Source organism: Ptychodera flava, chromosome 10, assembly GCF_041260155.1.
Source record: "Ptychodera flava strain L36383 chromosome 10, AS_Pfla_20210202, whole genome shotgun sequence".
NCBI lineage: Eukaryota > Metazoa > Hemichordata > Enteropneusta > Ptychoderidae > Ptychodera > Ptychodera flava.
The window spans coordinates 15055259-15079863 of record NC_091937.1 but is presented as its reverse complement, the minus strand read 5'-3'; the positions used below and the strand labels follow the sequence as shown (position 1 = coordinate 15079863).

Genomic DNA, 24605 nt, shown 5'->3' with positions numbered 1-24605 from the left:
GATTCATGGAAATTATTGCATACAGTGTATATCAACATGCACTAGTATTGCACTGATTCCAGTAAATTTTAAGAAATTCCTACATTGACCAAAAGAGTTCAGAAATCTTACATTTTAAGCTAGAATGTGCCTCATGGACAGTTATTCAGACTCTAAAAAATGTTACAAAACTTTTCTGGTCTTCCGTTTAGGGGCTCATTTTGAAGCTGTCAGAGTATGCGACATTTTCTCTTTCTTATTTTTTCAAAAAATTGAAATGTTAATATTTTCCCATAAAATTAACAAAAGGATGGTGGCCATTTTGAATTTAAAAGTATCGGTAAACATTGGTTAATTTGTTTCTCTGGAGTCAAAATCTGCAAGGTGACCCCCGATTTTTATTTTTATTTTGAAAGAAATTGTTGGAAGAGTCTTTGCAGGATGTTTGTGTGACTACTTTTCAGTTTCTGAGGCATGTACAACCTTAATTAATGGGCACACTGGTCATCACCACCCACAGTGGTCCAACGAACACGGATCATGTTTTGGCCCACAATGGTGATCTGCACATTCGAGATATTCGTAGCTGGCATCAAATATGAAAACAGACACTGACATCAGAAGGTTGGAATCCCGGATGAGCAACAAGGATGAGATCGCGACACTTGACCTCAATATGATGTTTCTTTGCTGAGAAACATTAGAGAGTTCGCCGAGTCAGTTGGTAATTCGATTTTCATTCCCCGGAGGCAGGATACAACCAATGCTGATCCACAAGAAACAGAGTTACTGATGCTTATAAATGGTGTTGCTGCTTCTATCTTCAAGATTTAACGGTCAGAGAAAACGTCCACAGAACTGCAAATTTTGTGTTTATTAAACTTTAAAGCCTATTTGTTGTAAATTTTAAATTCACAACAAATAGAAGACCATGAAATGGAGAGTTGCGACTTCCTCTTTCTTTGTAGAGAAAGAGTAGCTTTTTGTGCAATGTATGAAGATTTTATAGGTGTACTGTATAGGGCAGTTCCTATATACATACGTACAATGATACATGTTATGGTGTACTGCTATAAATTTATCTCATGGCTCAGTGCACTGGGAGTGTGACCAATTTTTCTCTGGTAAAACATTGACTTTTCCAAATTTCATTCACTGACATAAATTATTCCTTTGCGAAAAATTAGGAAAATCAAATATGTAATTGCATAAAATAACAAGAATGCAGTATCGGTGTAATAATTTACACCAGTACAAGTGAAAAGTTAGTCTTTTTCAGTCTATTTTTCCCTCCAATAATTGGAACAAGTAGAGTAAGGTTCCATATATGTTATGAATGTTCTTTGTTGTTTGCATAAAACCAATACTACATCATACATATACATGTTCTAGCTCATGTGCTGATGGCTAGTGCTGCAATTTTTCCCACCAAAATTTTAGTGCAACATTTTACAAAATTTTATTAATTTTTCTGAAAATATTTTGATACTTTTTGATTAAATGGAAATCACATATCCTTGGCTACAGTTCTTTATCAAAATTTTGGCAAAAGTCTGAAAAATTTTGACAGATATATTATGTTAAGACAACAAAAAATTGACTTTGGCGCTCAAAGGGTTAAAGGAGGTAGAAACAACATAGCAAGGTTAAACCAATATGGCAACTAGACAATTCATAGGTATTACGTCTACACAGCTTTGGATTAGAAGTATGAAAACGTACAGTACAGTACATGGCATATTTAGTTCTTGAAGTGCAATATTTATTCTTTTAAGCATGTATTTATGAGTATTGTTTAAGCAATGCAGATGTGAAGTTAATGACTCATCATCCACGGAGAGTATCCAAGTACCTCAAGATTGTTCACTATATATGTATGACACAGTAGGAACAATGTAAATAATCCAAGTTGTTTACAAACTGAAGCAATGAAAAAGTGTTGCCTGATATCTTTATATACAGTGTTCGCGGTGACTTTTTTCTCCTCGCGTACGGCATACGCATTAGTCTGCTAAAATTGCGTAATGGCTGGATTTAAGTGCGTAATTTCACTTCCGCACTCGATTGATGAAAAAACGGACTGCAAAATACAATGTGCCGTTGAATAAACCTACACTACATATTCGGATTGTACGATATAACATTATTTTATATAGGCCTAATTAATGAAAACAGTTTAACGAACAACTTGAACAATGTTGAAACGTAACAGCGAAGGGTATACATGCAACCGTCACAACACATCGGGCAACCCAAAAGTTAGAGTTATGACAGCTTATCCAGACGGTTTCTGGACGTTTCGGCACCAAGTCGTTTCGGCCCAAGTCGTTTCGGCCTTCCAATTTCAGGCCCCAAGTCCCAGTCGTTTCGGCACCGCAACCCAAGACGTTTCGACACCGCTGAAGGCTACCTATGGGAACTAGTGCTGGAGCGTAATGTTACAAATCAAAGTGCTAAAAAGTATAGTGTCAACTAACATTCACGTACATGCTTAATCTTTGTGAGAACATGGGAAGAGACCGTAAGAAAAACTTCATATCATTTTCAAATCTGTGACACAAGTTTATCGATATCAATAGCCGCCGACAAGGAAAAAGTTTGAAAGCGATGAGGAAACAAGACGGCAAAATTCACACAAAATGCACATAAAGTACTGGTCAGAACGCAAAGGTCACGCTTACGAATATGACGGATCAGTCAATTACTAAATAGTTTGAAAAAAAATCGAAACACAGATGCCGAAACGTCTTGACTTCGGACCGGAAATTGAGAGGCCGAAACGACTTGGGCCGAAACGACTTGGTGCCTGAACGACCAGTTACCATCCAGACACTTCTGCAGTGTTCAAAATTTATCGGGATTCCAACGAGCTCTACCAATGAATCATTTTTTTTCACGGACTCGTAGAGCAAAGTTGAAAGAAATTACAACAGATTTGTCTGCTTCGACGCCATGCTGCATGTGTGCTTGATCAAAATTTGGGAACAGCGAGACGCGATGATCGTGCACGGTTGGCATTTATATAATTTGTCGCAACATTTCTGTCAATCACTCACTTTCAGAAACTATCGCTCGCCTGAAAATCAGCAACGTAATTCATAGGCACAGCTGACATGATAACGTGCCTAACGTGATAACGTGTGGACTACGATGCCGATTTTTCAGACAACGCCCAGAAAATTCGAAACTTTCCACTCAAAATGAGTGATTGACAGAAATGTGTTGCAACAAATTTCGTCTGGTTGTCGCCTAAGCTCAGTCGTGGGGAGTGCTTTCGGTGTAATCATTTGCGTATAGAAAACGCATAACGATGAAAAAAATGCGTAGAGAGTCAATTTCAATGCGTAAATACGCACGATTTTTGCGTAAACGCGAACTCTGATATATTTTCGTAAATTAAATTTTTGTATATATCATTATGTCCGATCAAACAATTATTCAGCTTTTTATAAAAAAACCCTAATATTTGAAGTCTAAAAGACAATTACATACACGCATTTTACATTTATTACAACGTGACTTTTCTTATACTTCATGAAAATATGAGTGATTTCTCCGGCACAATCATTGTGGACCCTTTTTATCTGCCTAACTGTCTACTGGTACACTGTACATGTATGTAGACAAGGCCAAAGAACTCTACCAGTATAATGGGTAACTATGGCATACCAGTATATGTACATCAAAACAGAACTTGATTGGTTGTCAAAACAGACTGCAGTGAGTTCCAAGGGTTATGGATGACGGCGCAATGGCCCCTAAGTGCAGTGATTGAAACACAGTACAAAGGCGTGGCTGCAGATAACAATGGAAGGTGTCCCTGGGTATGTCTACATTAGCCTCTACACATACATGTATACATGCGAAAAAATCATAGCCAGGATGACTGTTGGTTCATTGTACAAATGAAGTTTTAGTCCAGACAACTTGTCAGCAGTAACGTTGCATTACTAAAACAATGTGATATATATATATGTACCGTAAAAACCCTATTAACCCTTTGAGTGCTGTATTTTTACCCTAAAAAATTTTAGTGCAACATTTTACCAATTTTCATAAATTTTCTGGTCCTTTTTTATAATTTTGAACCAAATGGATATAACATTATAATGGCTACAGTTTTTCATCAAAATCATTTGCAAAAATCTGAAAAAATTGACTGAGTTATATTTAATATACCGGTAGGTGACAAAAACTGACTTTGGCGCTCAAAGGGTTAATTCAACCACCTTATTTTTATCTCAAAAACATTATTTTATTTTACATCAGTTCGACCACTGATGGAAATTGGGACTTGCTTAATCTCTAATAATTCGACCAACCAATCATTACAAGCTGTTTTGAACATTAGTTTTGATAAAATACACAGAACAATACAATGTACAGCATAGAATGTCAGAGTCGGGACTTCAGGAAAGTCACCTTTATATGATTCATATCAAAATGGTAAGCATATCACTAATGAAATGTCAAAAAAGTTGAAATCCCTAATAATTCAACCACTAAAATTATTTTGGCTATGATAATTTTCTAATAAATCAACTATTTAAAATTGTAGTTACGATGTAGCTATTGTCCCTCTGAATTGGTGGATGGACCTAGTGCTACATTTGGAACACAGGACTGAAAGTGTGAAACGGTTGAAATTCAATCTTACAGAGGCATGGGTTGACATCATGCTGAGTCATCCATGCTGGAAATAGCATCACTGTTTATTATGATGGTGCTGTCAAATCAAGACAACTGTGATTGGGCCACCAATTTTTGAACAGGCGTCAAAGCAATTTAGAATTACAACTCACAGACAGGAAATCAATGAAAATCTGACCAGGTTTTTTCTCCTCGTGACTATAAACCTTTGCAGTGGAATTGCTCAAAAGACACTGGTTTTAATGAGAAGCCAATATAAAAACGAAAATACGTTGTACTCTATAAAACACAACCGACTGCAATCACTTTTTTTTACGCTGCATTGACACCTGCGACCTTGACTTTGCAATGCATGGTATGTATGTATTTTGAATCCCAACCATCACTTGTGGCTATTCGTAGAGCAGGTACTTCAGCAGTGATGTATCCAATGTCAATACACACAAATCTTGGGATCTTACACTGTAAAGAAACTTAAACTTTACAGTGCGGCTGAAAGGTTCCACAATGCAAAGAAAGACACCTCATTCCTTTTTGTGTTTTTTATGGGTCATTTATTTGGTCACATCATCTATCTGGGTTTTACCTCCTGAAACACTATACATGTAGCGATGGAAATTTTAATATTTTTTTTATTAAGCAATTTATTTTTTTTTAATTCATCCTACATGGTGGGACATTGCTAATAACTCACTTTCCAGTGGATTCATGTGTAGTCATGCATACACGTAAGTAGACAACATGCTAGGACATTCACCAGACATTATGTACGGGGTTGCTTTCTAGTGCTTGTGCAAGCTTCTCCCCATCCCTGGTTCTTGCATTAGTCCTTGTTGACATTTGATGTTTACATGTTGTCAGCATTTTGTTTTCCATTGACATATTTATCAAGTCGGTCAATTTCCGTTCAAATATTAAAAGCTGACAAATGATCTGTATGTGCGTACATGTATGTACCGTATTACTGTTGACAGCTGAGAATCCATTTGACAACAATAACACTGCATGTCATACACACTGTGCTGTGTTTGTGAGGTTCATCCTTTGTATTTTGACAAACTCTAAAGGAGGAGAAGAACACACGAAAATATTGTCCCAAGATACAGATACTGTCCCTTTAACCCTCGTCTAGCCAGGCCTATCAATTCCCATCTGCAAAGACATTATATGTAAAAAGCATTATTGAGTCTAATAATATATGGGTGTTTTGTCCTACTTAGCATACAGTATGTTATAGTGTGTTTAGTCAGTAAATTCATGTTTATAGTATATATTCAAGTCTTTGTTACAATGCAATGTATGGGACATGATATTCCTGAGTGGTTTTTAACCAACTTGACCTGATATATGAACTGGCAGGATACAGGTTAATATTGCAATGCATCACTGCATTTGAAACAACTAAGACATTGCTCCAAGGCAGATGTGCAGAAAACTACAGTCTGTATGCAAGTCACTGACAATGACAGTTTTTCGAAAAACTGCTGGTTTTAAAACTGCCTGTGTTATGATACTTGCGTTGGCAAGGTTGATGACAACTTGATGGGCTCTGCGGCAGACATTCTTGTCATTTTCCAACATTCCAGGTCATTAGCCTTACCTCACAATGTGGAATGCATACATGTAACTATCACTACTTGTATAACATGATTTACAATTTAACCCTTTGAGCGCAAAAGTCAACTTTTATTGGCCTATATATATTTTATACCAGGGTCAATTTGTTTCAGATTTTTGCCAAAATTTTGATAAGAAACTGTGGACTATACAATGTGATGTCCATTTGGTCCAAAATTATCAACAAAATTACAGAAAAATTCATGAAAATTGGTAAAATCTTGCCTACATGTACATGTAACTATCACTGAAACATGATTTACAATTTAACCCTTTGAGCAAAAAAGTCAATTTTTGTGGCCTATATGTAATTTATACCCCTGTCAATTTGTTTCCGAATTTGCCAAAATTTTGATAAGAAACTGTGGCCTGTACAATGTGATGTCAATTTGGTTTAAAATTATCACAAAAATTACAGAAAAATTCATGAAAATCGGTATTAAAAAGCTTGCACTGAAATTTTGGTAGGAGAAAATACAGCATGAAAAAGGTTAACCTACGTACATGTAACACCCTTTACACTTGCTTTTTCAATAAACATCAGCCCTCTAAAATTCAAAACATTGATGACAAAAAACTACAAATTGTGAGTTTTCCCTCTGATAATTTTATTTGCATCAACAAAACTGAAATTGAGTGAAAATTATGGTTTTTTCCCTACAGCAAATATGTTTAGTGGAAGCAAATTTACGTATCTGTTGCATAGAGTATCGCTTACATGTATCTATCTGCAAAGTCAGTGAAAAGCTGTATTGTGACAAAACATATTTTGACCAATTTGGCAACGTATATTATGGCAGGTCAGACCAGTAAAAATTTTGCTAAAAGTACATGTATAACTATTAATTTTTGTTTTCAGGGCCCTTAAAATCTTCAAGATTTTGTTCACTAAAATGCAACATACAGGGGATGTTTCATGTATATCACTTACTGGTTTTCAATAACAAATTTAATTAAACTTGACCAGATGGTTACATGTAAATATGAACTTGGAAGGAAAGGTTTAACATTGCTACACACTCTGAAAAGTCATAGACAAACACTGTTACCATGAATGTAGCTCTTAAATATTGAATATGGATATATGTGTCCATATACAATACTTTGTTATTTACATACTTCACTCTTTCTTTACCGTTATATAATCAATGATCTTGTATAATTTTAGTCATACAAGAATTGGGTTAAGCATACACTCTCGGAATGATTTTACCAAATATCAATTTTCAAGTTTCTAATCTCAGGTTAAAAGCAGGAAAACGGATATTCTATCCGTCATGTTTGTGCTTATCGACTCAAATACGACATTGATCCCTTTGTTTGATCTATTTGCCTTCTGGGGCTATATAATGACAGCGCTGAAATATTCTCTACAGCTCCTGAACAGAGTTGCACATTGTTCTGATGAAACTAAAAGTAACCATTGGTGTGATAGGCAAGAAATTTTTGGCTTTTTCCGAATGTCACTTCACACTGACATTTTATTACAACAAAACTCTTCACATTATGCCTTTTTTGCAAATACACGCACCACAATTTAATTAAAGATTAACACATGGTATTATTTGAAAACCAAAATTGATGAAATAAGGTAAGGAAAGCTTTTGTATGAAATAATGTTTTGAAAAAGCTCCCAGATAGAAAAACATTCTTTTTTAACACCTGTGAAATTTGAAATTGATGCAATTTGAAAAGTAAAAAGAATTTACAGTGCTGACCTTTTCCCTTGTTTAGATCAAGACTTTCATATCCCCATGGGTGAACATACGGTAGGTTATATTAGCCATTTTGAAGTGTACATGGATGAAGTTTTTGTAATTCAGTTTTTAATATTTTAATTTGTATGGCAACTTTATATTTTATTTCTCTTTGTTGAACACCTTTAATTAGGGTTCTGACTGTATCTCCTTTTAAGTCCTTACAAATGTTGCCATTGTGCAGCACCAAATAGCACTTCCAAATAAATTACGTAGTAGGATATTGATGTTAATTTTTGAGCACACGTGCTAATTCTTTAAACACAACATTCCAACACATTATTGTAAATTAAACTTAATGAAAGAACAAATTAAGATAATAGTATTTTTCTCCCTCATCCAAAGTGGACAGAAATATCTCTTCGTATGTGTTCTTAAATTTTTCATCCAATTAACAATGCTGCAAGCTTTGGATGTCAGCATAAATTTTGTTTTGTTACTTATAATAGTACACCAAATAACATTGATGACCCACTTTTTTTGGAAATCATGAGATTCCAGGAAAGAGTACGCTGAAGTGATGAACAGGTGGGAATGGAAATGAGACTGGCGCAAAAGACAAGATCAGATAAAGTTTTAGATTTGAGGCAGGGTTAATGAACACTCAATCATGGAATGAATGGATCATCTTTTCCTCTGATAAAAGTAATGAGTAACACATTACACATGTGTCATGTTAAAGGATTGCACATCATTTGATGATTAATTCGTATGAACTATCAGTTTTTAAACAGCTCCAGTGAGTAAATACTGGGTATCTGCTTTCATGTTGAAAGCAAAACCGTGCCACCTTCAACTTTCACCTCTGACCTCTAGTCACAAAATTTGATTTCATACGAATTTGTCAATACAAGGTCCAGATGAAAGCATTCAAATAATGAAAAGTCACGTAGAAGCTATGTGGCTAGTGATCTCTCATCTTTCGGCGCAGAAAATTTGAATCAAACTGGATTTTTTGTGATTTTCATAGTGTCGTCCTTGTCCCTCAAAACTCTTGTGTATAAAATGCTGGCAAGTGTTACCAAGAACGACATGTTTATCTTTACACATGTACAGTAGAAGTTTAATTAATATTAGATTGTGAAATGCAAATAGCAAGAATTATACATGAAGTTATGTTTTTCTTTGCTGAAAATTCATGAACGTTTGCTTTAATTTTTATTTCAGTTTGTGAAACAGTACGTCAGAGTCAAGTTGTAAATTACAGTACTTCTCATCACAGTTCTTATACATGTAATATGATGTAAGCGTGAATTTTTCAAATCTGATCTACAATGTGAAACAAACTCGTGACCTTATGTCATCATTAAATGACACCAATTCGGGTATCATTTCCCTTGGTCTATTTTTGGGGATAATGTATAGTGTGAAAAAACTTTTTAGAGAAGACTGAAAGGAATTTTTCCTACTCCTTGTGAGTTATAACTATGCTAACCTACATTTTCACCACAACAATTTTAGTACATGTACAGATCATCCGTACATTCTGCGCTAAATATGCATCTCTGTACAATGAAATGGAGGTTAAGGGGTGACAGCTTTGAACCACAGGTGATAAATAAATTCAGAAAAATAAAATCAATAATTGAAATTTTCAGTCAGGATGTCCTGCACCACCAACATATCACTTTACATGGTTGTGTACCTCATCGCCCACAACTGCAGAGTCAAGTTTCTCTGACACATTACCGTATCAAGAAAGGGACGAGGTCAAAAAGTGAAAAAATACATCCAGCAGGTTTCGGAATGTCAAATTAAAGAATATGAAATACCACAAGTCATGGGTCAAATGACCACAGGCACTTCATTTATAGCTTGGACTACTAGAGTAGTTTGTATGACTGTCACATATCAGCTCTGTTTTGGGTATGGGGCTTTGACAGTTACATGTGTCCGGACTGCATCATTTTCATAAACTTTACAGTAAATTCTGCATAAATGATATTGCAACAAATTACAATGTTTGCACAGAATACATAAGTGGCCCCAACAAACATATTTTTGTTGTTTTTTACTCACTTTAAATATATTCACAAATGTCTAGATACTGGTTTTAAGTGTATCAATGCATTTATTTGAATAATATAATTAAAGTGTATGTCCCGCATAAATTCAAAGTTAATTTTGCTTAAAATGAGCCATGCTATATGATTTTGCCACCCCTACTTTATCAAATAAATGCATCACCCCAATGAAACGACGCGGTTAAATATTATTAAAATGCAATATGTTGTGCGACTTTGAAGTTAGCTGCCATTCGGGTCGTTTCGGAATTCGCGGGCATTGCCAGCGGAAATGACGTAACTAATAGAATGTACGAGTGAGTGTGTTCACCTCGGCCATAGCAAATGCTTACCGCTGTGGCTTCAACATGGTGAGAAGTTACGCCTTTGGTGGCTGAAGTAACTGCAGCCATTGTCAGTTTATTGCATTTTAGGATGATGTATTAGCCGCATTTGACAAAATTACAAGAAAGGGTCGGAAAAGAGGCATTCAGACAAGCGTTTTCTGCGGTGCACATTTTCGAGTGCCGTGACTTAGAATAAACACGGTTCGGAAGCCAGATGTACGGTAAGATAGACTTTAATTCCTGGAGTTACTACATCGATTATGGAATCGCAATGCCGTACCAGTACGACCATTGTCACCAGAAAGCTTCGCGTGTATCATCATCAACTGTGGACATGAGCGAGAACAGCAGCAAGACTGCGACAGGTTGCCCGAAACATGTCAAGGATGCGGGGGCCGCGGAGAAGTATGGCCGTGTTTACATCCCCCAAGACTGATCGCCGATTCAGATGCTTTACGAAAGTGATTGTAAATAAATAAATGAATACAAGTACTAGATCTCATGCATGTGTGACTCTATAATTAGTAACGTTAGGAGATATCTAATTTTATATTCCTAAAAAGTTTACGTAGTGATTGACTGACTCTTTGCGAGACTGAACGATAGGTTGTGTATAATACAGCACGGCGCTGATCTGTTCCCTTCTGCTCGACTAAGTCTCCCCTAAAATATTTTAGCTTCTTTGAGAATTTCGCAGTCATGAAACAATGAACACTGTGCTTTATATCGCTGACACTTAATCAAGAAAAAAAACTGCGGAAGCGTAGCTGATCACTCCGTCACAGAAATGGCCGGCTGAGCCGCCCGGCCTCGGGTGCCAGTGTCCCCGATATTTACATCATGTCAATTTTAATTTATCTCTTCCCGAGAATTTGGCTAGACATGTCTTTACGGTCACATATTTTTAAAAGTGCCAATGTTCATGTGAGGTTTTATAACGCCAAACTGAAGATTTTGCGGCGAGAATACTACCTTTGGTGTTTATGCTAACACAACCCTCAGCCTGTTCCACTTCCAGCTGTCGATGGGAAAGATGTGTGTTATGAACGGTGGACAATTTTCAACTTGATCTCTACTACATTTATCTACAAGCGTCATGGTGTAATTCGAATTTTTATATACAGATTTTGAACGAGGCAATTTGTGTTGAGAAGTAATAATAAGATGGGATGGCAACTCCAGACTTAAATTTATATTTTGTTAGCTTGCGGTTGTGTGTACGGTAGTGCACTGGTGTGTTTGACTGTGGTCACGGTGGGCTTGTCACTGACGCGACGGTCAACAAGAGTTCCGCTCTTGTTCTCGTTTAGATTAAGGTTCCGACTGTTAAAATTTGCAGGCCTGTAAATTCTGAACAGCTTTGTCATATCTTCTGTGACGATGATATTCTCAGTTGCACTGCTTTCACTCATGAAAATATCACTATCTCCATAGTCAATGCATGAAGTCACCATCACCCATTCTTTTAGTGACGTCACAGCTACTTGCGCCAAAACGGGGCGAGCTCGGCAATTTCCGGAAAATGTCGCCATGATGGAAATCGAAAAGTGCAACTTTTCCCGTGTTTTTGTCGAAATAACATAATACAACCGTCTAAAAACCGCTCGAATAAGCTTCAGTTTGTGTGTAAATGTTTGTTTTATTAATACCAATTTCATTGACAACCAGAACTATAGTATATGCCCCAAGTCAAACGAAAAAGTCTCAAAATGTGGCAGGACTCACACTTTAACCCTTTGAGTGCCAAAGTCTATATCTGTCCCCTTTATAAAATCAACGCCGGTCAATTTTTCTCAGATTTTTGCAAAAATTTTGAGAAAAAACTGTAGCCAATGAAATGTGATGTCCATTTTGTCTAAAAATATCAATAAAATTACAGAAAAGAATCATTAAAATTAGTAAAATTTTGGCGGGAGAAAATTACAGCACTCAAAGGGTTAACACAAAATCCGTACTTCAAATTTTTAAAATTACTGATTACATAACCTTGTTATATAATTTTTTGCTAGTAATCACACGTATAAAATGTAATATAAACATTGTTTCGTGAGTTAATTGTTATGACATCAAATCAAATTGAACAATGGGCAAACCAGTTACTCATCAAGGCAAAGCAACCGGCAAAGCAACCAAAGACAAGAGAGATTCATGCCCAGCTGCTGTGAACATTGCCGGCAGGGACAGTTTATCTTGGGATGGTTATATGAACAAGGTCAGTTTTGATTGAGAAATTTATGTTACAGATACACAAACCCTGACTCTCTGTTTGTTTTTAAAAGTGCAAACGTGAATCACAGGGCATCTCAGGTTACACTGTGAATATATAAATGTATTTATCAAGGAAAAAAACATACATAGGGGTAGGACTACATCCTTGCTTTGATACTGAGGCATCATCAACGCGAAGGTAAAATTAGAAAAAAAATATTTAACTCAATAACTGAGGGATACATCTCTGTCGCCGACAGCAATTTCTCTAAATGCGATTACACAATGGTAGTTTCATTCCGGATTATAAAATTATAGGTAGCTGGCAGTTTCCGAGACTTCGGACGTTATACGACTGAAGAATGCGTATTTTAGATGACTCATCGGCGCCAACGAGACTAATACCTATGGACGAGCTCTCGTGACCTTTATACAGAGTTTACGTACTGACTGGCTACTCACTTTCTAAAATTTGCTCTTTCCAGGGTAGTAGTCTGTCGAACTTTGCCAGTGGCTGCTTTCGTAGCAGCAGGTTTTTTACCATGCTAACCATTTCGCATGAATCGGTCACTTATTTGAACAAGTAACTTATGAACAGGTATGTCGGAGTCCGTTGTCCTGCTCGCACGACATGGCGCTACGCTGACACTTGTATGTGTATTTGAAAAACCACTGACAGAAAGGTGGCCATACTTACTCAAATCCAAAGAAGAGTCCCATCGTCACGATTATTAGACCAACTGTAAAGTAAAACACACTTGTTGACCTCGCCATCACGATTCTCCCGTCACAGTAAAACTTATTCCGGCCCGGATGGACCTCCCATTTTCGTTTTGGCATTTTGATAGGAGTGTAACTTGTTTCCGAGCCCACCATGTACGATCAGGATTGTGATTAAAATAGCTCCTAGAGATGAATAGGGGGGAGTAAATATCCACCAAATGGTAGAGGAACTTCTCTGGCGAGCCGATTCCCAATCGGCTCCGGTGCAGGGCTTGCTTCACCTGATTAAAGTCCGATTTTCACAATTTTCCATGCTGTTCCGTCGATGTTGGCAAGCAGAATTTTTTTCGACCTGATTGGAGACATGCGCAGACAGCATGAGTTCAACTCAAAGCGAGGCTCTGTTGACCTTTGCTCGGAGCAGGTCACAAAATGTTTTTGTATTAAAACTCATCGCCACATTACGATCTGGGATCTGCGTAAACCGTTAGAGTTGATAACTTGATTCAATAGTCAAAATTAATTTTGAAAGCTATCTTAAAATGTTGGTTCTGAGCAACTGAAATCACGACTTCCAGTGAGTGTATGAAAACGAGGCCGGGGAAGCCACTCAATGGCGGCCAACGTGAATGCTGGTGATGGGGATTCCCTACAACTAGAGCAGCGTGAAACGAAGGACGCTGTAAAGATGAAATCAAAGGGAAACGAGAAGGAAACTCTTGTCAAGGGTAAGTTTTGACCGTCATTCGATTTAGACATTGATGTTCAGAGGCTAGACTATCCCTCTGGTCAGATCCCATTTTCTCAGTCACTAAAATTTTGCATAGTAATAGTATCACGAGCTGTGTTTGTTGCGGTTCCGTAGCCCTACCACTCCCTTTGCTGGTTGTGTTGGGGGAGTGCACAACCAGCAAAGGGAGTGGTAGGGCTACGGAACCGCAGCAAGAGCTGTGTTAGCTCTGCATAGCAGGGCTGTGTGATACCGGCGTTATACGGCCTCCTGTGGTGGGAGGCCGTATAACGCCGGACCACAGGAGGCATACTATAACGCCGGTAACACACAGCCCTGCCATGCAGAGCTAGAGCTGTGTACGGTGCACCATGGACGTACCACAGACCCGTAAGTAACCTTCTCACTGTGAAAGTTTGTTTATTGTACAACTTGGATACTTTGTGTCCCTTTGAAAGTGTTCAGTTTTATATTTTGACCAATTTAACCCTTTTCCTGCCAAGTCGGTGAAAATCCGCTTGAAATTCGGTGTAGCTAGAATCTGAGCAGCCACGGCCGTTATCCTGCCAAGGCGGTGGAAATCGGGCTACTTTTTGGTACCCCCTTTCCTGCCTAGTCGACGGAACTACGTGTAGCAAACCCTTGCTCGCGCTAGGGGTCGTTCGAGGACAGGTTTTGGGCGAGGAACGGCGTTTGCTCTCGAAATGGGTTCACAGAGAGTCCAACGACAGGGAAAGGTGCGGAAGCTACCCAGCCAGTCCCCCACCCCGGTGGGGGACTGGTTTTTTTGGGGGGGACGAGTAGCGTACTTGGCAGGTTAGCACGTTGACGTATTCTAGCGGAGTTTGGGTTAACTTGGCTCTGAGGCACTACATAGATTGCGGCCGAAATTGACCGTCTCGGCAACGCTAATCTGTAAGGCAACCGCCTAAGACCGCCTCAGCTGGCGGTGCAATTTTTTGCCAATGGTGCGAGACGAAAATCACGGACTTGGTCCTGATTGACGGGAAGTGCGGACGGATTTGACGGACTCGGCTTTCTGTAAGGCAACCGCCTAAGACCGCCTCAGCTGGCGGTGCAATTTTTTGCCAATGGTGCGAGACGAAAATCACGGACTTGGTCCTGATTGACGGGAAGTGCGGACGGATTTGACGGACTCGGCTTGATTAGTCCCTGACATGGAACTGATCCTGAACGGACTTGAGCGACATTTGTGAAGGGTAACCCCCGCTTTTAACCGACTTGTTACCTTCTCGAAAAGACTACCCACTCAGATGTCGGACGTTGTCGGCTGCACTTGGCTCTAGACGTTCAAGCCGTGCAACGAAACACACCGCCTCAGCCTTGCCATTCACGAACATGGCCTCAAAATTTGATACCATTGTTCACCGACTTGGCGGCTGCGGTTAGGTGCGTGAACCGTTGTTCACCGACTTGTTACGCCTATGTTGTCCCTGTGAAGTTCGGCTAACGGCCGAGTCTAACGGGAGTTGGCAGACCTGTGTTTGGTTTATACCGTAGTATGACCGACTCAGGTAGAGGTACCTGTCGGTATATTCCGAGTTTTACGCACTCGGGCGTCAATGACGGGTCGTCATCACCGCTGATGACGTAGACGTGCTGGCCACGTTATTTGAAGGAGCCATGTTTGCCCAACGGACGAGGCCGAGACAGCCGTTGACAATTTTGGCATCCTTCATCTTTGACCGCCTTAGTTGGGTAAGCCGCTCGGCAGGCGACGGTTATGACCTAAACAAGCCGCTGAAGCACTGTTCGTTGCCGTACAAGAACGAGACGGCCAGTCCATTACTGCTTAATGGGCGATCTGTCGGGTTGGCTTGTCACCGACTTGGATGACAATACGCCCTGCGCAGGCGTACTTAGAAGGGACATGAGGTTAAAGATACGGGTTTCCCACCCGTACTAAACATGGGCTTGGGCCAACGTCCTTGGGTGGCAGGTGCGCATGCCACGTACCCAGCTGGACGGAATGTCAAGTTGAGATGCTAATGACATTGACTATGTTATGCTAAGTGCTCGAGGGATTTGCATCGCAAATGAGTATTATTAGCATATCAAATGGTGCGGACAGGCAATTTACATGACGGGTAGGAATGTCAGCGCCGGTTGGTGGACTGATTGCCGTAGGTCCATTATAATAACAGGTGGATGCATATATTAACACCCCTGCGTCCAATCATGTCCAGGGCTTTGTTTCCCTGTGGCTTTAAAAGGGGGACCTGCTAGTCTGTCGACACTGTTCCAGACATGAGCTTGACGGACCGCAAAAGTTTTCTGAAGGCGAGCAGACGACTGAAGCTCAAAGATGCAGAGTCTCCGGGCGGTAGTGGTAGCGATCGTTGTGATGTCCCTAGTAAACGTTCTAAGAAGTCGGGCAAGAAACGCTCCCGTAAGGCGAAGCCATCTCCGGCTGAAAAACCCAGTGGTAAGCGTAAACGTAAGAGCGATCGTTCTGCCGATGAGGATGATGACGGGTCACCGGTCGCCAGTGGTTCTCACCTGGCTGCTCCGGGAGAGACTACTTCACCTGCAGAGACTACATCTGCTCTTGTGGGAGATACTTCACCTGCACAGACTACGTCTGCTGCTGCTAGTGAGACAGTGAGTAACGAGACGGCTGATGCCATTGGTTCTCCCCCGGCTGCTCCGGGAGAGACACCACCTGTTGCTACTATGAGCCCTCATCCTGCGTCAGGAGAGGTTCCTGTGCCCAGTGCGAAAGAGCTTGAGTCCTCGTCATCAGCAGAGGCTGCCGAGCCCGCTCCTGCCATAGTTTCGTGTGCTGCGATGTCCCCGCCGAAAAAGATAGTGCGGAGGGTTCGTTATCAGGATAGCCCACCTGATTTTGAGCCAGATATGATCCTTGATGCCGCTACGGGCGAGTTCAGGCCCAGACGCCCAGACGACGGTGATATCACCGCTGAGTCCGACTCGGAGGTTGACGAGGATGCGGCAGAGGACGATGACTTTTATGACAGGCAGTATGTAGGTGAGGCAAGCTCTGACGACGATGATGACGTTGCTGCTGTGTTGGCGGAGGACGACACACCTCCTGTCTGGCGTATGTCGGAGACTACCGATGCTAATATATTTGAGGAGACCGATTTTGACCATGAGAGAGGACCGACTTTCACCTTGCCCAGCCACGCCCGTGAGCTCGATTACTTTTTTAAGTTTATTCCAGCTACACTGATCAGATTGGCCAAGGACGAGACTAATAAATACGCCAAATTCCACCAGCGATATATTGCTAGGAAAATAGATAAATACTGGCGTAACGCTGACTACCGAGAGGTGCAGGCGTTCATTGGCATCTTAGTCTGTATGGGTGTCGACCGTAAATCATCAGTGGAGGATTATTGGTCTAGCGATCCCTTTCTGAGAAACCAGGGTATTTCTACTGTGATTACCCGCAGTCACTTTCAGCAGCTTATGCGATACTTTCATCTGGCAGACCCAGAGAATGATCCACGTTGTGATCCTGATGAGGCACGCCGCCGACGTCGGTGTCAGGAGGATCCCCTGTATAAAATCAATCCATGGATGGAGCCCATAGTTGACCGGTGCGTAAATAATTATAAGATGGGTAGAGAGATCTCCATCGACGAGGGCATGGTGCGATTTAAGGGCCGTTCTAAATTTAAGCAGAGATTACCACATAAGCCTGATCGAGACGGTTTCAAGATATGGCAGCTGTGCGACTCCACCACTGCATACATCGCTAACTTTGCACCGTACCTAGGTGTGAAATTTCGGGATCGGACTGATGGGAGACGGCAGGAGCGAGGTGTGGTGAAAAGAATTACGATGGAGCTGGTCCAGCCATTCTGTGGATATAATCACAGCCTATTCTGTGATAGCCTGTTTAGCACGGTCGTTACTGCTAGAGAGCTGATGGAGACCGGGATCTACATGGTCGGGAGTTTTAACCGCCGTAATCGTCGCACCATGCCCCCTCAATTAATTCCGCCGGGTAAGAGGAAGCTCCTTCCTCTGTCTGTTGGGGATATGAAAGCCACGACCAGAACGGACTCTCGTCTTAACATCACTGCTTATCAGGATAGTAACGCTCAGGTGCTGATCTTGAATACGGTCTATCCACCCTTGGAGTGGGTGCCAGTGGGGGAGGGAGACGAGCGGCGACAAGTGTCGCTGTATAATTATCGCCGGTACATGGGAGGCGTCGACCGAGCCAACCAGAAGCGCAAGTACTTTCACACTGGGCGCAAGAACCACAGATGGTGGACATATCTGGCATGTTACCTGATTGATGTTGCCCTGGTAAATGCATATATATGCTTCAAGCATGTACACCCTGATAGTAAGCTGACCCATAAGATGTTTCATCTGCGTGTCGGGAAACAACTCATTGGCGGTTATTGTGGGCGATCGCAGCCCAGTGTGAGAGAGGTCGAGGCCACTGTTTCTCTTGCCTCGTACATCAATCCACAAAATCAGCCGATGCACGTTGTCAGCCGTTTGGAGGGGCGGCAGAAATGCTGTAAAGTATGCAGCAGAGAGGGTAAGACCACTGCGAGCGGACGACTGTCTGAGACGTCCAAAGGATGTAGTCTGTGCGGGGTTCATCTTCACGAGGGCGAGTGTTTTGCGGCTTTTCATCATCGCATGATGCTACGAGGTAAGAGGAGCATTGGCGTGCAGACCTCTACTCACACAGCCCCGACGACACCCATCAGCAAGAGAACCCGACGTAAATAACGGACAGGGGACAGCTTCGCCTAACAGTGGCTTGACTGTATTCTGAACACGGACCATGATCACATTTTGAGCACGGTTGTGCCGTTTGTTTGTGCTTTACGATCCCGCTGATTGTAAATTGAAACACGGATTATTTTGTACAATCCCCCGATTGTAATCTTTGTAACACGGACCATGCACTCGGACGTCGAGACAGACTCTGAGATTTATTATTCGGCATAATGTAAATTATTCCCGAATAAAATACTATCTATGGATCGCATATTTTCGTTTGTTTTGTTTAGACGGATTATTTTGTACAATTCCCCCTATTATAATTTTTGAAACACGGATCTGCCACCCCGATTGTAATTTTTGAAACACGGACCATGCACTCGGACGTCGAGACAGACTCCGAGATTTATTGTTCGGCATAATGTAAATTATTCCCGAATAAAATACTATCTATGGATCGCATATTTTCGTTTGTTTTGTTTTTACCCCCACTTTCGTTTTTGGCAGATCCGTAAGGACGCTATAGTAATGGATGAACGTGCGTTGTATCACGTGGGAGGGGCACAGCCCAACGGAGGCTGTGCTCGTGCGACGTAGACGTTGTACCAACCATCTGTCGTTGGGGTTAGTGCATAGAGCAGTTGCACTGTCCAGAGCTAAGGTGGTACAAAACTGCACCTTAGTAACAACTGCACAACTAACCTGTTAGGAAACGGTAACACTAACGAGCTAAGTGTTCACTGAACTGGCCAAACTACGTACACGCCTTCCTTCAATGGCGGAACTATGTCGTTGACACTACGTCAAAGCAGACTGCACTGTGCGACTCTTCCAAGTCGTTCAAAGTACGTGGCCAAGTGACACAACCCAGGGGAAACAGGACAGGTTTGAGGGTGCTCCCGCACCCATAGCACTAACCCCTGGGTCTTCTACTAACCCACGAGAGAGGTGACGTTTCCCCGGTGTGGCCGTGCGTGCCGGCGAACGAGCTTTACTTCCGCGAAAGTAAGCTAGAAAAGGGCATAAAAGTGCACGTCCCCCGGGGCAAACAACGCCCGTGACCTCGTCATTTTCTGGACACAACCTCATCAGCGGTTGCCCCTCTATACGGGCATGCAAAAATTTTTGAAGTCTAACACGTATATGGTCGGTAATCGTACCCCGAAAATGCGGTATTTTCCCGCCAAATGCCTGGCAGGAAAGCGTGCAGGAGAGCCTATCTTCTGTAGACACGGAAAAGGGGGCCGGTTTTGACCGACTTGGCAGGATAACGGACAGGGGCGCTCGGCAGGAAAAGGGTTAAGAATGTACCATACTACACTCGCTGCTAGTGTGATATGGTACGCTCTCATCGAACTTGACTTTCCGCAAGGAACAACAGATCATACCTTCAAGTTGTGCCCAGTAAATGAAACTGGTCGTGTTTTAGTACCGCACAGGCTCTTCACAAGGTGAAACTTTGTCAAAGCCAAACACCGACAATGGATTTATCGTACTTTGACCGTACCTCAAACACCATAATTTGCTGAAATGGGTTGTTTTATATTGAAACAGCTGAAATGTTTATGAACAACAAGAATTTCAAAACAAATCCGAAGTGTGACTGAGTATCATGCATATTTTGGATTCCATGCCGTGACCAAAGTCATGATACATTGAAATAGAGTGAAACCCCTCCCCCTCCCTCCCCCGCGCTACTTTGGGTTTTCATGCACGTTTTAATTATCCACTGCCCCTAGGGTCAAAGATTATGCCAGTTTCTGCTTTGTTCCCGGTGTACAGGCCTGTGTTCCTGGCATTAAACAGACTCCACCTCAGGGAGGCCAAAATACCAGGAAGACACTGATCTAGGTGTGGTCATATTCTACCACTTGTAATCTCACTACAGCAGGGCAAATTGGAATTCATACCTTAGCATGGTGAAGCCATTAAAATAGCAACTGCATTTCAATTAATACCTTTGTGCATTCATATTGCACAGAATCGTAAAAAAACTGCATACGTAGTGTAAACATCAGAATGTGTTATTACAACAGTTTCTCATAAGATAAATAAAGTTGAGGAACGCTCAGTATCATGCGGATTGAATGACTAAAGATATACATGTACAAGCTTAGAAAATTTATTGACAGTTATTTTTATGAAAGAAAAATAATCATGTTGTTGTGTGCGTAATTGTTTTAAGCTTTCTAGTCGTATGTTACAACTTATAGGAACCTTGCTGTTGAGTGGTATAGCTGGTGCTGCCATGATATTCGGGTTTGGAGCCACTCTTGGAATGGCCAAGCGGAAAAATCCTGCAATGTTTAGCAAGGTAAAACATGTCATTGTTGCTGTCTGATTGTAAACTTGGTCTGTTTGACTCTCTTTGGACCTGCTCTCTCAGGTCAGAATTTCTCAAGTCAGCTTTTACACTCTATGCATACATCTGGTCCGGGGACGTTGTTGGAGAATCCAATAACTTCGATTGAACACCAACATTTCTCACCCAGGGCACCCAGTCTATTAGCAAACATGATTTGATATTTGTGTAGCAGGTGAGCCAAGCCCTGGTGACATGTATGTTACATGTCCAACATTTTAAAGAATACCGTTCTGAAAAAGTACTTTTTGAACTTTTGCCTTAGCATATTTGTGAGGCAAACATTTATATACAAGAAGATTTGACTCCAGTCAAATATTCGTGAAAATTCAGGAAATACTGATATCATCAGTGCTTGCATGTTGTTTGGTCTAATAAAAGGGCTTTCCTGTAATACCCTTTATGAAGAGCACCTTCATTTCCATGAACTGAGTCAGAAAAGTAAGAACTAGAAAAACCATACTACTTGTAATTGAACCAATATCCCTCAGGAAATGCCTGTAACAATCTTTATATTTGTGTTCATTTGATTTACTCCAGGGTTTTCTCCCGATACCATCAGCTGAAATGCCAGAGAGTGGCGCATCTCTTGGCTTGAGGGCGCTAGCATGGGGGACAGTGTTTTCAATCACCGGAGTTGGAGCCCTGACATTTGCTGTGTGTAAAGCTCTGGGAATTGAAAGTGTGAGTATAGAGCTATACAGACAACATTGCTGCTTTTTGTCCCCTTAAAGTTAACCAGATATAGTCAGAGTCTGCTAAGAAGCCCTTCATTAAAAGGATGTAGTCGTCGGAACTGCGCCCAAAGGTCGTATGGGACCCATACAGCCCATGGCAACAATGTATCGAAGGCACAATGGTGATTGATGACAGTTAAAACATGTCAGTCATAATCTATCATCGTATAATTTAAATGTTGCAGCTATGATGATGAGGTGCATCTTGATATCGTGCACGAAATACATTGTTTATAAACAAGAAACTCGCACAGGCGCAGTTCCGACGACTATATCCCTTTAAGGTCTCATGTGCATGCCTCCAAATTGAAAGCCTTCAACTTTTGCTAAAACTTATTAAAAACAGCAACTTTCAACCATTCTGTTTAAACAGTAAGGTAGTATGCACCTCCAAAGTAAAAGACTTAAACTTTTGCTCAAACTTTCCTCAGTGAAACTTTCAACCATTTTGTCACCAAATCAAGAATAACAATGAGGGGTCACCGTGCAAAGTTTGGTACTGGAGACACAAATTACCTAACATTTACCAATATTTTAAATTCAAAATGGCCACCATGCCTGTGTTAATGCTATGGGAAAAATAAAATTGTTTGATTTTTTTGAAAAACGAAGACTTTGAACGTTTTTCTTACTCCAAAACCTTTGAAATGAGCCCCCTTCACCCCAAAGTAGTAGATTAGAAAACAGTTGTTGAAATTAGAGTCTGCAAATCTGTTCCCAAATAAAAAAATTGAGGGTAACGGTAGAGATCAATGGAAACAAATTACCTTCAATTTACAGACATATAAAATGCACAATGGCTGCCACTTCATAGGGAAAAACTGGAAAAGTTGGTTATACAAAGACAACTCCTTCACTTGCCTTTGTGTGAATTCTAGGAAATACATCAGAGTGTGTTGTTGCTCTGAAATGAATATTTGTTTTAATTTCAAACACCACCGTGATTCTTTTCACACACAGAAAACGACATGAACGCAACAAGGATGTAATATAGAAAGCTTCAAATCAAGAAGCAGTAATGCACCTGTTCCTTTCCAATTTCAGTTGAGTGATTTCAAGAATACGATGCAATCCACGATGCCAAAAGTAAAAAGAAACGAAGACGCTTTGAAGGAAATCAGCTGGCAAGACTTGATGAGAAAGAAGATACAAAATGATGAGGATTCTCCTCAAGTGAACTCAGATATCAACCATCACACAGACAATGAAATTAACAGATAGTGATCATAGATTTTATGAGAAGTGATTTTGGGTTTTTTGGTTTTGTTAGAGTGCAAGTTTTGAAATCAGCCCATGGAGTTGATATGTACAAATCATGTGTAAGACTATGACCTGAAAGGTTAAAGGTCATCACCTCTGGTCAACCAAGTGTTGACATTCCGAATGCCAAAAGTCTTGGTAAAATTTCAGCTAAGAAAAAGAAGTAAAAGCGGTATTTGCTAAATGATAGATCTGCATTTGCAGCCATCCTATTGGTCCATTGAAATGTGAAAAGGTCATAGGTGAATGATATGTATCAATATGTACATACCAGTGATGTTGTATGTCTGCCAGTTGGAGGAAGAACTTTTGGTTCACAGAGTGGTTTCCTGTGTTGTCCTGGACACCGATTGCCCTCAGGTTCGATATTTGCGGCCAAGTTTGTAATTCAGTCAAGAATTTCCCTTCCAAAACATGCAATACTAGATCTGCTATGATGTAAATTTGATTTGAGACCAATCTGATTACAATCAGCTGTGTGGATTGTCTCAGTGGCTTCCTCTTCACTTCATTCTTCTAACTTACTTTAGGTCAGTTGTCTATCACCATCCTTGCTTGTTTTACAGCATGCATGAAAGGTAAACAATGTAACCCCCCCCCCGAGGTGAAGATCAACAACATCTGTATTTGTGACTTTAATCTGATTGGTAGGAAAACATATTCACACCTTGATTTGTGTCCTCAGGGGACAACCAAAGGGTCAAAGTAGGGTCATGGTATCAGTATTTATGTAGCAACTGGGGCTCAAATGAGCCATTTCATGCATGTGGCTTTTATTGAAAGGTCAATTCACTTTGACTGTCCAAGATATTTATGTAATAAAAATCTGACGGAGCTCAGCATAAATCATGTCATTGTTAATATTTTTCACATGCATGATCAGATTTCGATAAGGAAACGAGTAAAAAATTACAGGCTCCACTGTGTCTATATGACAGTAACAGTATTCGGAAGTGAAAAAGTTGCCTTTTGCAAAACTGATTAAAATCAGATGTAAACCAGTTTTCTTCCTCCTTGCCGTATCTTTTGCGAGTCCTTATGGAGAGATAAGGACAGCACAAGATAAGGGCCTTGAAAACGAACAGAAAGTACTTGTGAAAATGTGTCAAATGTTGGTGAATTTCTGATGCAGTAAAAGTTCTGTTCTCAGGCGTGAGTTTCGGGTGTTCTTAAACATACATGTATAATTGACCAACCCTTAATAGATACCACATCATGCTCAAAAAAATATTTGGAAAGTGACAGAAAAGTGTACGGAAACGCTGAGAATGTTGCAACTTGAAATGTATTTCAAATGTAAAAGAGTTAATTGTTGGCATGCATGTTAACGCCCCAAAAGTTGTCATGATACCTTTTTTTTTTATCGGTCAGGTTTTTCTGGAAACTTTTCATGTAACAAACATGTTAAAGAAGTTCCTCTGGTATAAAAAAACTTGTCAATAATAAATTATGTCATCTTTTTTACATCATATGGTCGTTGTGTATGCACACACACACA

General features: G+C 40.6%; 2 protein-coding genes across 5 annotated transcripts in view; one reads left to right on the top strand and one right to left on the bottom strand.

Moving 5' to 3' along the window:
• The window catches only part of LOC139142079 (palmitoyltransferase ZDHHC14-like), a 52333-nt gene extending 38643 nt beyond the window's left edge, over positions 1-13690 (bottom strand). For all 4 annotated transcript variants that reach the window (XM_070711877.1, XM_070711876.1, XM_070711874.1 and 1 more), the window contains exon 1: positions 13259-13690. In XM_070711877.1, coding sequence (XP_070567978.1) covers positions 13259-13437 — 179 coding nt within the window. In that variant the 5' untranslated portion in view covers positions 13438-13690. The remainder of the gene's footprint in view (positions 1-13258) is intronic.
• On the top strand, positions 13676-24576 carry LOC139142080 (transmembrane protein 242-like). The gene is made up of 4 exons (XM_070711878.1): positions 13676-14012; positions 20962-21062; positions 21651-21794; positions 22892-24576. The coding sequence occupies exons 1-4, from the start codon at positions 13898-13900 to the stop codon at positions 23066-23068; spliced, it is 537 nt and encodes a 178-aa protein (XP_070567979.1). The 5' UTR covers positions 13676-13897; the 3' UTR covers positions 23069-24576.
• Positions 24577-24605: the final 29 nt, after the last annotated feature.

Excerpts from the sequence above, each read along its gene's own strand:
- LOC139142080 (XM_070711878.1), top strand. The coding sequence starts at position 13,898 with ATGGCGGCCAACGTGAATGCTGGTGATGGGGATTCCCTACAACTAGAG. Across the intron at positions 21,063-21,650 it reads ATCCTGCAATGTTTAGCAAG|GGTTTTCTCCCGATACCATC; the intron begins GTAAAACATGTC and ends GATTTACTCCAG. Across the intron at positions 21,795-22,891 it reads AAGCTCTGGGAATTGAAAGT|TTGAGTGATTTCAAGAATAC; the intron begins GTGAGTATAGAG and ends TTCCAATTTCAG.